The sequence below is a fragment of the Protopterus annectens genome, chromosome 2.part0, assembly GCF_019279795.1.
Source record: "Protopterus annectens isolate FY-2018-M chromosome 2.part0, PAN1.0, whole genome shotgun sequence".
Classification (NCBI taxonomy): domain Eukaryota; kingdom Metazoa; phylum Chordata; order Ceratodontiformes; family Protopteridae; genus Protopterus; species Protopterus annectens.
Window position 1 is genome coordinate 138,331,293 of NC_056728.1, and position 15,489 is coordinate 138,346,781.

At 37.3% G+C, this 15,489-nt stretch overlaps 1 protein-coding gene across 1 annotated transcript in view; it reads left to right on the forward strand.

Moving 5' to 3' along the window:
* SPATS2L (spermatogenesis associated serine rich 2 like) overlaps positions 1-15,489 on the forward strand; it is a 430,773-nt gene that overhangs the window by 346,258 nt on the left and 69,026 nt on the right. The window contains exon 8 of the mRNA XM_044060630.1: positions 756-814. Coding sequence (XP_043916565.1) covers positions 756-814 — 59 coding nt within the window. The remainder of the gene's footprint in view (positions 1-755; positions 815-15,489) is intronic.

Here is a 15,489-nt window from a genome sequence, read left to right on the forward strand (position 1 = left end):
TATTAAGGATTTAAAGAAAATGCATACCACTTTAGTTCATGAAAATGGTTTGCAATAAGAGAAGGGTCAATATTTTGTCTAAAAGTATTGAAACACACCTGTGCTATCAGCATTTTTTTTTTGGGGGGGGGGTGAATATGCTACCATAAAGTTTATACACTTTAGTTTATTTGTTTTCAGATTTAAAATGTTAAATCTTCAGATCACCTCATGATTACAATAGTTGTCATTTTTCATTATCCATGACATGCTATACATATCCTGCCCTGAAGGTAAGTTTTGCCTGTACTAATAAAATTACTTTCTGAACAAAATGAGTAAATTAATGTTTCCTGGTTTCATTTATGACATTGGTTGATAAGGACTCTGTTCAAAAATAAGTACAAACTATTGAAAATATTAGGTGTAGTAGCAGTGCCTTTAACTCAGTCAGTTTTCAGTAGTTGAATAAAATTGTAAAGCAATATCATTTCTACAGTGTCTAAAACTGTATTTACTTCCACTTAAACATCCAGGCAATTATTTTTTATCTAGAGAAAAGAGTACTGATCTTAGTATGTGATGCCACCTGGAAAATAATGAAAGCTAGTTAATTATTTATTTTGACAAAAGAAAATATTTTCAGGGAAAAACACAGATGAAGGTGCTACTAATAGTTATAAAGGATGATATTGATTTAATGAACAGTCATAGCAATTAAGTTATCAGATTTTGACTCATCTAAGACAAATTCCCAATGTGTTCTCTTTTTGCAGTATTATAGACAGAGAGGTTTCCTTGATGGCAGAATTAGACAAAGTAAAAGAAGATGCAAGTAAGTAATCTTTTACTCAAAACCAACAAACGCAAAATTTTACTTACCCATGATACAGTCAGTGTGAAACAACCTTTTAAAAATTAGGTAACAAACAAATGATTGTTATTCATGTGAGTAATTCCTCACATAACTCAGTAGCACTACTAGAACATACATGGGGTTTACAGTAAAACTTACAATAAGCAATGTGTTTGGTTGAACCAAATCAGGTGACCTGTATTAAAGCTGTGTAGTAAGTGACTAAGTTTTAGTCAGAATAACACCTGTTTTCGTAGTATATAATGGTTGTATCTCAGCTTTTATCCTGTGGTGGCTTTTATTCTGTGGCACAGGCCACAGTTTAGCTGAGGCAATGTAAGCAACCACGTCTATGGAACACGAAAAGGACTTGTGGATCATCATTTTTATCAAAAAGCTGGCAAAATAATGGGAAGGATGGACATGATAAAGGGGCAAGAACATACGTGCGGAGATATATAAGCAGCAGTTGAAGCAAGGCGATAATGCCCTTCCGAAATTATCCGCAGAAATGTTGGTAAGCTGAGGCGTTGACTGAAAGGAAAGTCTGCAAAGAATAACAAAGCAATGAAAAACTCATATTAGTGTTTGAGGGAAGAAAGCAATTTAAAAGATTATTTACTTCTGATTGAAGATTAAAGAGAGTATAGTATAGTTTGAATTCTGAAGACTTAAATGGATAAATGTGATAGAATAAAATACTGCATCAGAATAAAGAATTAGCAAAAGCTGAAGGTACACAGAAAAGCAAAGGAGGGTAAGTTTGAAAGGTGTTAGAGAATGCTTTACTTCTTATAGCTGGTGGTAGATCCATGGAGCAGTCTCTTTGACAGACTGGTAGGAGTAAAGACAGGTAATAGATTTTAGCAACTGATATAGGGATGTAAGATATAATAGTGATCAGGAACTCTGGTGGGGTTAAAGGTGTTGACTGAATAAACTAAACAGCCCCATTATGAGCATATGAGGATTTTCTGATGATTTTACCCAAATCTGCAGATACCCCTTGCTCAGCTGCGCTTGTATCTACTGTCTTCACTTCACTTGCATGTTCCCCTGAAAACTGCCATTATGAAACAAATTTCACAGTCTACTGTTATAGCTGAGGTGCTGTGTGGTTCAATTTTCCTTTCCTGTTCTCTACATAATCTCTGAATGTCTTTATATCCATTTGTGTTCCCTTCTTCAAATCCTCTTTCTTTTGTTCCCTTATCAAATAAGCCTGACAATCCCCTGGTTTTGTTCAAGTCCATAGCAATTTTGTGAACATAATCACAGCCAACCATAAAATAACAAAACATCAAGGTCAGCAGTGCACAATGTTGAATTTCACAAAATAATAAAATCCAGTTGTTTATGTTGGGAAGCAAGCCCCATGCCTTTATATCCCTGCACCTCTAAATGTGCTTACTCCAAGATCGTGCAACCTTGGAAGTAAGAGGAAACATATTTATCCTCACAGTTTCATAATCCCACTATTAACACTGAATATTCTTCAGTTTACACAGGAGTCAATAAAACCTGACAGACAAATGATGTTTCTAAGAAAGATGGAGTGACTAAACCAATGTATCACACTCTGTACTTGTTCCTTTCCAGCCTTTGGTCATCTACACTGCATATGTCCCCACAAACCAACACTTTTTCCACACTCCAGCTCCTTTTTCTCAACTTTTTCAGACACTGCTCATTGACTCATTTCACTAATAGAATGTTCTTCTTGAGATATGACCTCCAAGGACATATGAAGTACTCCAAAGAAGCAGCATCCATTTGTTCAGACACAACCAGATCCATTTCAACAGAATGTGGTACCTCACCTGCATATGCAAGCATTTTGTTTACTGTATTCACAGTCCTCCATCACTGAGTTGAATACTACTGCTACACAGTATGTCCCCCTTCTCCTGCTGTCTTTGGTCATAGGTAAGTATTGGATGAGCTGTCCTTGCAGACAATTTTAAGCCTAGTCAGTGTCTCTCAAAGGTGAAAATCAAACTCTGTACCTTGTGTGTAAGGTAAACACCCAAACCATTATGGCAACCCCCAACCCAAAATAAGAATCTAACCCTGTACCTTGTGCCTGTGAAGAAAGAAAACACCTTAACCATTATGCTGACCCCAACCCTTTATAAGCAACACTGAGGTCATCAACTTTGAGACAATAGGCTCATAGGTAATACAAGACTATTAGTCTGCAGACTATTACATGCCTAACCAATAAGCAAAGGTCAGAATCAAACGCTGTACTTTGTATCTGTGAGGTAAAGACCTTAACCATTATGCAGCCAAACCCTCCCCACTCAACAATTTTATACTGCATTGGATCATCATCATACCCATGTGATAATCCATCCTATGTTCCATCTGCCAAATTATGTAGCCTTGAATTAAACAGCAATCATGGCTGCACATTAAATTACAGTTATATACCCACACCCACGTATGGGTCTATATTACTTCATCAAAAGGTTAATTGAGTGAATCGCTAATCATCAAACTGAAATCAGCAAAAGCTCAATTAAGGGAATGACCGTTCCAGCCAAACATTTCCTGGGTAAAAAATAGAAGAACAGCTACCGACTGGAGCAAATACATCAAAATTTAAAACCCTGCAAAGTGGGGGGCTTTGCCCCCATACCCTCCTAATTATACATACCAACTTTGAAATTGCACTACAGTAGAGAAAAGGGCAAATCCCTGATGACAGCCAACTACGTCCTTTCCATAGGAAATGTTTCGCTGATACGATTGTTTGCTTAATTGAGCTTTCATTGAATATGGTTCGATGATTAATGATTTACTCAATTAAGCATTTAACAAACTGATATAGACCCCCACTTGTATAAATACCGAACTCTATTCAGAATAAATACTGAATAATTTATGTTTCTTTCCAACACAGAGTTTATCATTTAAGTGCTGCTAAGTTGCAACTATAAAATGTCATTTGTTTTGCTTCTTATAACAATTTTCCATCATTATGACTTGTTACCCTACAATCAGCTGAAGGAAATCTAAGTTGCTCCTTTGCTTAATATATGCAACTATAGTTAAAGCTGTAGCAACAAACAGCAAAAGGAAAAACAACCACAAAGTAATCCACAAATAAAATAAAGGCACACTTTATTCCTCTGACGTCTCGGCCTTAGCCTTCAAGGAGTAAAGAACTTACAAAATACACAATCTATATATATTGGTCAAAAGCTAATTAAACAATTAGTTACAATCAAAAAATAAAAACAATTAAATTAACACCCTCCAGTTAAATTCTTCATTTAACCCATGAGGGTACAAAGTATCAAATTTTAAAATATAAGTGGCTTCCTTGGATAACAAGTAATATTTAATATTATAATATTATAATATTATAAGTGTCAAAACAAGACAAGCTTATTTTTTCCAAAACTGTACATTGAAGCCCCTCATTTTTACTATCATGAAATTTTTTAAAATGCATAGCCACAGAGCTTTCCTCTTTCTTATTAATAATATCCCTAGCATGTTCCATTAATCTAAACCTGAATGCCCTTTTAGTTTCCCCAATATAAAATTTATTACATGGGCATCTAAGTGCATAAATCACACCTTCAGAATTACAAGTAAAATGGTTACATGTATTAAAAATAATATTATTTATATGAGGAAAGCTTTTAACTATAAAATTACATGCTCTACATTTGCCACACTTAAAAGTACCATTAGGCCACCCTCCCAACCTATATCCCATCAGCATATATTCCTTTGGGCTGCATATAAAACAGCTTCCTGCCTAGAGCCTTATGAGGATGTTAGAAATCTTTGAAGTGATTGTGACAGATCAGATGAAAATAGACTAAGAACTCAACCCAATACCCAATATTGTTTGAGAAAGTTTTATATCAGTCACTACTGTAGATTGATCTGTGAGACCTAAAAATACAAATATGCCATTCAAATAATAATACCTCCCAACAATGTAGCAGTGATTTGTTTTTAAAGGATGTGAACAGAAAAAAAAATAAGTTAAACTTTGAAGAGCACAATGGCTGAGTGGTAAGATGTCTAATTACCCATGGTTCAGCTCTATCTTCTGATTACTCTCTGTATGGATTCTGTATTTCTCCATATCTACATTTTTTTCCTCTTGATGCTCCAGTTTTCTCACAAAACATACTTGTTGAAAGGAATATAAGGACCATACTGCTTACCCACTTAACAAATATTAAAGGTAGAAAAACGCTTTCTCATTGACATCAGGGTATTTTAAAATCTACAGTATAATTCATAACATAAATATAAAGTAAAGGACATGTCTTATGATTTGAGCAAGCACTGTGACATTCTGTATCCTTAATTTAATCATCATAAATACATAGTTCAAAATGTACTCAGTTCACATAATCTTTACTGCACTTGTACAGTGCTTAAAGTCTTAAATTACTGCTCTGTAAATTGCTTAGTCTGTATAACATAAATCTGATGAAAACTTCTGATGAAGTTTGTTTTATGCAGATTTTACATTAAAGGATTGGACTTCTCAGCAGGTGAACTGTGTTTTGTTACCAGTTTATTCTACTTACTTTGTGGCAATTGTATAACATAAATAGTCAAAACAGGAATGTGACTTTTTTGAAAATAGCACATAAACATGTTGACAGAAAAAATATTTTATCCCTCCATTTCTTCAGTGTGTTACAGTTAGCTTCAGTTCCTTTACCCAACCTTTAAGTCCTAGGAGAAGGCATAGTTGTTGGAGGACTTTCACCATAAAAGATGATCTTTGGGGAAATTCTTCACTGGTTACTCACCACAACATTTCACCTGTTGCATAAATTGTTTTATATGATTGTTAAGTCTTCATGTGAATGCCAATGGCTGTTCTTTGCAAACATTGTAGTTATGTCAGTATGTGTTTCATCCCCGTGTCTATATGGGTGTAGTTTCTATATGTGCAACATTGTTTTTTTTCTTCTTCAGATCAGTTCTTTTGAGCAAGAAACTGTATGTAAATACATTTCTGGTAGACAAATTTTTGTCCTAAATTAGTCTATGTAGCAATATGAACTTCATACAGACTGTTATTACATCTAGTGCAATAAACAACATATAAACAGGTAATCGGCAACAATGGGATCATTGGTTGGTTGGTGGCTGTATTACTGCCGTGATTTCTGCCTTGAAGATCTGCTGTTATGCTAACTGTACTCACATGGCTGTACTGTCTTATTTTGACATAGGTCACCGTAACAGTAATTCATAACATCTGAGTACAAGCCAAAATATTGAGGATATCCAGTCAGTTAAACAATTACACAGTCTTCTGTTGCACAGCTGCACCAAATCCAGTTATTCATTTAAACTGTCTTTTATAATAATTACCGAATGTGCAGACACTGTTCACCTCTAAAATATCAAGTAGAAAAAATCATAAGATATGCTGCAGAAGTGGGAGCATTGATAGTAAAGTGTGCCTTAATATGGCCCAAAATGTTTTATTATTCTTAAATTATCATAACAAAAGGCAACATAATGAGCCAACCAAGCCAACCACTTTGAATGGGTTTGTTGTGTAACAGGCAGGCATTCTTTCTTTTCATAAATGACACAGAAATGTTGTCAGATTTTTCTGAGAGAATGTGCTTTTTTGGTAGCATCACAACACTCTGTGAACATCCAGGGCATGTAAAAGATCTTCTGAATTCAAATAGTTTGGGAAAACTGGCAGTTTAATTGACTGGTTTGAGTAGTTGAAAAGCTTAGGAACAAAACAAAATAATATATCGAAACCTTCTCCTCTATCCAGCAAGAAAATCTGCTTCACTTAGTAAAGGTATACATTTCTTGTTGTAGACCTTCTGGCCAGCTATTCAGATTTGTTTTGAAGAGAAGGATCTGTTAGAAATTAAAACCATATCCCCAGGCTAAGAGGATGAGAGAGTAACCATTTGAAATGCCAGGACCCCTTTCAGTGAGTCCCAAAATATGAAGACTGAATGGTCAAAAAAATAAGGATTTCATTATACTCTGAGATGGCCATTTCTCAGAATATTCCCTTTTTTCCAAGGTATGGTAATCTTGGATTTGGTATATATACATTCAGGGGATAGGGGTACACTGGGGCTTGCCCTTCTGCAAAAAACAAATTTAAAGCATAACAGCAGCATTCAATAACCACTCTTTGACGTATTTGGTCTTTTTTTGGGCATGTCAGTAGTCGGCATCACTTGTGCCAACATTACAAGAGGGTAGATGAGTGATTTCAGATCTGTATCAAGTACTCTCCTCTTGTTGACACAAAATGGCTTTCATTAGGGGGAAGCACAAGAGGCTGACAACAGATGCAGTAGCAGGAAGATTCATTGCTGCATGGAACAAGCTGCTGATGCTAGAATTAATGTTATCCACTCTGACTTTTGATTTCAGTAGGAAATTTTGAATTAATAGAAAAGCATACATCAATTCCTGATTCTAAGGGAAGGAGAAGGCATTTGTTCATATGTTTAGGATGATGAACGGGCACATAGTCTTTGTAGTTATGCACTGAGATGAGTAGCAAAAATGTCTGTTTTTGTGTTCTTCAGAGAACTGCAATCCACTGAAACCCTTTTTTCTTGCACTGCCCCTTGTTTGTAATATCTACAGGGAGGCTAAGATTAAATTCCTCAAGTATCAAATGTCCATATCACAAGACATTGAGAAACCAGAATGTCAGTCCCTGTTTCCATAGGAATCCACTGTGATGCAGTTTCTAAGTGTTTTTACTAGCAGTGATTTCTCTGCTTAGAGAATTATCACTTCTTCATGTTTGTGTGACCATGGACTTGATAATATAAGTTCAGGGACTGTGGTGAGCTTCTCCCCATGAGAATTATGAGGGGTGGGGCTTGGCCCCTGCAAATGATGTTTACAGTTGCAGATTTTGCCCTTTTGTTATTTGGGGCATTTTCATTTGGCATTTTTGCAATTTCTCTTCCAATCATGCAGACTGATTTTAAAGACTGCTAGGGAAGTACTCTGTTTGGTATGTTAGGACAGCCTGTTACAGAAATGGGGACTATGTGGGGTTAGGCACCTGTCATACCATCTGGTGTTATTGAACGGGTGGTATGGGTTTATATCTCTAGAGCGGATACTTGTTTTTCCACTGGTTCAACTTAGATAAAGAAGTTCAAGGAGATCTTTGCCATTCATAGCACAGAAGGTTAAGCAGAAATGTCCCTTCTACAGTCTGTATGGCATTGAGTAAACATACAGAACTTTTAGTCTTTTAGAGCAGCCATTTTGACTAAAACCAGAGATCTTTTTATTAAGGACAGATTAGTGCTTCTTGAGATGGTTTAGAGGGTTAGGTAGGTACATGCCAAAGGGAGTGCAATATTCAATGACTGGCATAATAAGGAAGTAAGGAAGGAATGTTGTGGGACGGTAGCTTCTTTGGGAATTGAGGAGAAACTGTAAACAATAAGTTGTGAAGGTAGAAGGATTTTCTAGCCACCACAGAGACATAGTTACCACCCAACACTCTGATAAGTGAGTCGGATATAAGTGGGAGGCTGTCTACATGGCAAGCAGTAGTAATAATAAATGTTACTATATTTTCTTAGCACACATTTGTTTGGTCTATCCATTGCTGGAGAATTTGTGTATCAGAATGAAATTAAATAACCTCCCCTAGTTAACACTCATCTTTCACACTACAGAATATGGATTCACAGGTTCATAGGTAAGCACTAGGCTAGCTGCTGTTATGGGATAATTTAAGCCTAGCTAATTTCCCTTTTTTTGTGCTTGGAATAACCTATCCCTTTAGTAATAGATTGGCCTTATCCATCCCATGGGCAATAATTATATATTACCCCTAAAGAGAATAACTAGGATCACATCATACATAATTTGAGAGGATTCATGTATGGGATAAAGCATTTAGAACCTACCTCTCTCCATCAGTAGTAATGGGGGCGGGACATCCTAGGGTAAATTTTCTGTTTCCCACCCACAGATAAAAGTTGCACTTCAACATATGGACAGGGATGAGTTTTGTTTCATGTGAAATGGGTGGGGGTCAGTTCCACAGCAGCAGTGTCCTCTGCAAGATTTAACTGTCCCTCCAAACTATTCTGTTGGTGTTGCAAAAAAGGTTTAGATTCCTAAACCAAGTATTTCTGACTCCATTTGACTTTATGATGTGCAGCAAATCCATTAGTAATGGGTCAGAGGATGCCTTGTATGCCAGACACAGGTCACCTCTTAGCAGTCTGTAGGATACCGAGTATAAGTGACAAGGTTTTGAGTCAGTCCATGTAGGACATGTTGTTTAGGCCTTGTATCCTTTTAGTAAGGTATCTGTGTGGGCATTCCAGTAGTTGCATGTTTCTGGACAGATACATTAAAAAGGGCATTATATTCAATGACTAGTCTAATGAGGGCCGAGTAAAGGGGGCAATGACATCCCTAGATCTTGACATAATCCCTTTGTTTATAACCTATGCAATATAGAAGGATGTTCTTACAACAATAGGCACATGTTGGTCAAAGGTTAGGCCACTGTCCACATAAGTTCTCAAATCCCTAAACTCTGCTTCAACTCTTAGGGGCATATTATCAATGTGGTAGCCCCTGGGACAGATGACTTCCCAAAGGAATAATGCATTTTTTGGCATTTAGTTTCAGTCTATAATTTTGGCACCAGTTATTTATTTGAGACAAATCTTCCAGAATCCATTACTTTAGTGACCTTTTCAAAAAAATCCACCAGGTTGAGTAAGCATGACCTGTCTTTGACAAATGCAAACTGAGACAGGTCCAGTATCTGGAGATTCTGTTTGTCCTGATTGATTAGTTCCATGATATGTTTCTCTATGGCTTTTGCATATGAGACTGGTCAGACATCTGGGTCTATAGTTGCCTGGGTCTGTGGAAGGTCCTCTTGAATGCAGGGGAATGCAGGGGAATGACTGTAGCTATTCTCCATTCACTTGGTACAAAACTTCATAGAGGCTAGGATTAAACAATGTTGTTATGCGTGTCGCTAAATTGTGCTTCGTGCTATTTTAAAATGCATCCAGGGATATTGTCAGACCCCATCAATGCAGTATTTTAGCTTTTGATATCACTTTTAAGACTTGGTCTTGTGTGATAGCTGGAGGCAAGCCAGTTTCAGGCATACCTTGAGAGACAGACAGTGGGGAAAGAGGGGTAAAGTCAGTAGGTTCACTACACACACACACACACACACACACACACACACACACACACACATATATATATATATATATATATATATTTATATATACACACATGCATAAATATATATAGATATAAGAAGATATAGACACACACACACACACACACATATGTATATATATATATATATATATATATATATATGTATATATACATATATATATATATATATATATTTATGTGGATTCACTTCAGAAGACTGAAAACCCACAATCTCGAATCCCATAAGACTGACACCCAAAATCCTGAAAATTCTAAATCCTGAATCTCAAAAGACACAAACACTGATTATAGAGAAGACAAAGCATATTACTTTCCACCAAGTATGAGCAGGGGGGCAAAACCCCTGCACCCTCCATGTGGGGGACTGTACCCCCCCACACACCCCACACTACTTAAATATATCATCTCCGAGATCGCACTCCACAGAAAGAAAATGGTGAACATACCATTACGTGTTTCATGACTGCCTGTTGTAACCTTAGTAATGTTCCCTTCTAACTTGCTATACTACAACATAACTCATGTTAGTGTAGTGAAGTGCCCTCCTGCTCATACCTGGTGAAAAGTAATATGCTTTGTCTTCTCTTTGTTTCTCTGTGTGTCCTTGTACTGGAATATAGTCAGTATTTGTATGCTGCGTATTTTCAGTCTTTGAATTTTCAGGATTTTGAGTTTTCAAGATTTTGGGTGCCAGTCTTATGGGATTCAAGATTGTGGGTTTTCAGTCTTCTGAAGTGAATCCATATATGTGTGTGTGTGTGTGTGTGTATATATCTATATATATATATATATATATATATATATATATATATATATATATATATATATATATATATATATATATATATATACATATATGGGTCTACTTCATAAGATCTACAGACTATTTGATCAACATTCATTTGGTCGACAGCTCATTTGGTCGACAACCAGTATTCAAGGCACTTAACAGGGATTTGCCCCACTCCCCAATGTTGTGCGATCCTGGAGTTGATATATATAATTAGGGGGGTGAGGGGGGCACATTGGGGGTGTGGGGGTGAAGCCCCCCACCTATTTTTATTTAAAATGTGTAGTTTTTCTTGTATTTTCATGCTTTTAAACATAATATATATATATATATATATATACATAACATATATATTTTTTCATATATAATATACCATATTTACATACACACACACACACACACATATATATATATATATATATATATATATGTATGTGTGTGTGTATATATATATATATATATATATATATATATATATATATATATATATATATATATGTAGTATGTATAGATACACATATATACATCTGGCTCTATGTCAGATAATTGAGTTTTCAGAAACTTGAAATTCATATGGAAGAGACCATATGATCAAGTTTTTGAAAACTCGGACTTCATAAAAAAAATAAAAAACACAAAAATCTACTTTTTTATGTTCAGAGGCAAGACCCCTGCACCGCCACACCCCCTACAAATTATATATACCTACTCCAAGATCGTACTACAGTGAAGAAAAGGGTAAAGTTCCTGATCCTGAAGCAACTTTAAAGTGTGACACACCCCCATCAAGTGAAGGGAAAAGTTACACACCAGCATTCATAGACACCTACAATTATCTTCTCTCTGCCTTTACACTGCTCTAAATGTTGTTTATCTTTTGACTTTTCCCGGTTAGGGGTCGCCACAGCGGAACTCCGGTCCGCTAATGATTGGCAGTAGATTTCCATGAACGCCGAGGTGCCAGCTCGACGTCCAGCCTTCAACGAAGGCATGCCCATTTACGCATGTCTTTTGAATGCAACCCAACCATGGGGAGGACATGCAGACTCCACAGAGAAGGCACTCCCCGCATTCCAGCTGAGAATCGAACGAGAGAACCTCTTGCTATGAGACAACAATGCTACCGCTGCAACCTACACTGATCTACATACTTTAGGTAATTGTAGCAGCTGTTTTTGTATCCTATTTCACAGACCGTGTGTATTAAGAACATTGTCAAAGCCAAAACTGTATGTACCAGAGGGCATAAATTGCTTATCTGTGTTTTTACTGTTGCAGTCTCCCCCTGTGTGGGCTGCTTTTACATTTAAGCATCCTTGAGCACCCAGAAGTAGATCAGTGCAGTTGTATTGCTCCCCATTATACAGGGTTTGCCTTATGACTAGTTTACAGTAGTGCACATTCACTTTTCATTTCTGTCTTTTAACATTCACAGCAAAACTCTGCCTCAGGCCATTTGCTTATCATTGGTGGGTTGGGTGTGCAGAATCACTGGGGTTCAAAAGGCCCAGACTGACTGTTTCCTACATTAGTGGGAAGTTAGCCTCTCTTTGCTCTCCTTCCACCCCAAATTCCTCAGCCACTCACAATCCACACATTTAATTCCACTGCTCTCCTGCCACTTTTTAAAGACATCACAAACTTGCTTAAAGACACAGCTACATTTCAGGGCCATTTCCACAAATTCACCCACCCCATACCATCCATCACAATAATATTACCTGCTTAAAACAATATTGCTCACTATTCAACCTCATAGAACACTCATCTATAGCTTCTCCCCCAGGAATACAGCTACTCACCACATGAGAACTAGCCATCTCCCACTAGAACTAGCAGTGTGAATATCCCTGCCAGCTACATCTCAGACAAGATTTACCCATCCCAATTATTGCAACTCTCAGGAAAGTTTAAACCAAGAGAAGTCATTAACAGAGCAAGAAAAGGCTGTATTATGCCCAACTGCTATTAAGTGTAGCAGTAGAGCTAGTTTTGATCACAACCAGCAGATCTTACCTTACTGCTATAAACAATACATTAAATGTACTTTCTCTGCTGTTTCTTGTAATAAATTGTCCTGTCTTAAGTTGAGCAGCTGTCGCCTACAACGATTCGTCCTGGTCACCCTTGAGACATTACTATATTTTAGTCTTTTTCTCCCTGTAATTAAACAGCTGTTTAGAAATATAGCAAGCAGCAACCCTGCAACCTATGGGATAATAACAACCCATAGAATAAAAATATTTAACATTAGATTAGACTGCAGATAAACTGATTTTTGGATGTTACCATAGCTCAGGACCTGAGTCTTTTATCTGGGGACTAGCCCTGCTCCACACAGCCATGTCTTCACTACAGTCCCCACCCACTCCCATATCATTACATTTATTGACTAAAGCATATCATCTGACCCACACCCACCTCATATCATAAACTCTATTGGCCAAAACATATCACCTGATGCTTTACTACACATACCCCCCGATTATCACCAGATATCATCTAAAAAAATACTACAAGTGCCCCAAACACCTATACTTAAACTCTGTGGGAAACTTAACCCATTTTGATAAAGCCATATTTAATGCCACACTTAAACAATGTGACTGGGAAGCCATCAAACATCTGCCTCTAGATAAAGCTGATAAAGCCATATTTAATGCCACACTTAAACAATGTACTCCTGTACCTACCTCCAACATAAAAAACTCTTAACTAAACTTAAGCCCACTAAATTAGCAGCAGACAACCTCCCAAGTGAATACCTACAAATCACAGCTAATGCTCTGGCCTACCCAGTATCCATCTTGATTAACCAATCTCTGTCAGAAAGTTACGTTCCCACACTGTGGAAAGTATCACATATAATTCCCCTCTAAAAAGGCGGACCCTCCACAGAACTAACCAATTACTGCCCCATAGCTATTCTCTCTCCACTCTCCAAAATACTAGAGAGATGCATACACTCTCAGGTCTCAGACTACCTCCTTACTAACAACCTCCTTTCCAATACTCAGCATGGTTTCCGACCAAACCATAGCACCACCAGTGCCTTACTCTCCTTTACTAACACTATCCTTCAGCATAAAAACAATGGCTATCTTTCCTCTGCTACTTTCCTAGACCTATCTAAAGCATTTGACATGGTCCCACACAAACAACTTATCTCTGTCCTCAATAACCTATCCTTCTCACAATCAATCACCAACTGGTTTCAGAGTTACCTGTCTGACTGCCAACAATCCATTGTATGGCAGAATGACATATCTCCCCAACTACCTGTCTCCATAGGGGTTCCCCAAGGAGCCATCCTTGGACCCCTACTCTTCTCTGTTTTCACCAATAATCTAGCCTCAGACACCAAACATGGCACACTCATACAATACGCAGATGACTCAACCATCATCTGCTCAGCCCAGTCCCTACCCAAACTGCAAAAAGTCACACAGGAAGCCTTTTCCTCTGTTGAAACTTGGTTATCCGATGCCCAATTAATACTCAGCCCAAACAAAACTAAACTACTCATCTTCCAACCCACCAAACATACTCAAAACAACTCTCACTTTAACATCACAGCAAAAGACAACACCACTATATACCCAACTGAACACACCAAATTACTAGGAGTGGAAATAGACAATAAACTAAAATTTGACATTCACATATCCATGACCATAAAAAAGTCCACAAAAAACTAGGAGCATTATACAGAAATAAGCAACTTCTCACCAAAGCAGCAAAGATTTCAATAGCAAATTCCCACCTTATCTCCACCCTACTTTATGCCTCTCCAATATATACCAATGCAATCTAAACAAGCTAGAGACCTGCTACAACAAAATCGCCAAATTCACCACAGGGGCATCCTACAGTAGTCACCGCTGTCTCTCACTTGCTGAACTGGGCTGGCTTGAACTCCCTCACCTCCTTCAATGGTATCAACTCTCACTCGCCCACAAACTAGTAAACCATCCACTAAATGTCCCATCCCTCCAGAATCTACTGCAATCTTATCGCACCACCAGACCACTAAGATCCAGCAACAAAAATCACTTGCAGATCACTAAAGCCAATAACTCTGCTGGTAAAGCACTATTCTCTTGCACCATAGCCAAATTATGGAACTCCTTCCCACCCACAATCACCTCCATACCATTATGCACCCACTTCAAAACTTTACTAAAAGCGCACCTAAAAACATGCTGGTTATGCCCTTGCAACTCCCACTCTAATATCACCCTCCCCATCCAACCACTACCTTTCTTTCCACTCCACTAACTACCTTGATTATAGCAAGCTCAGATGCTCATAAGCCTAGTACTTATTATACAGCAGGAACTTCTTATTGTAACATTTGTTAATGTCTGTTATGTACTTCACAGATAAAGATTCTAGTTGTCTACTGATGTACTATGTTCTTCATCTGTAAATATGTTGTAAGTAATTGCTGTGTAAATTGTTAATCGCTATGTAATCGAATGTAACTACTGTCTGTTTATTTTAACTGTGGAGCTTTTCTCCCCGGGCCTCTGCTGAAAATGGACCTACGTCCAGATGGACACTCCCAGTCAACAAATATAAATAAATAAATAAATAAATAAATAAATAAATAAATAAATATCTGCCTCTAAATGAA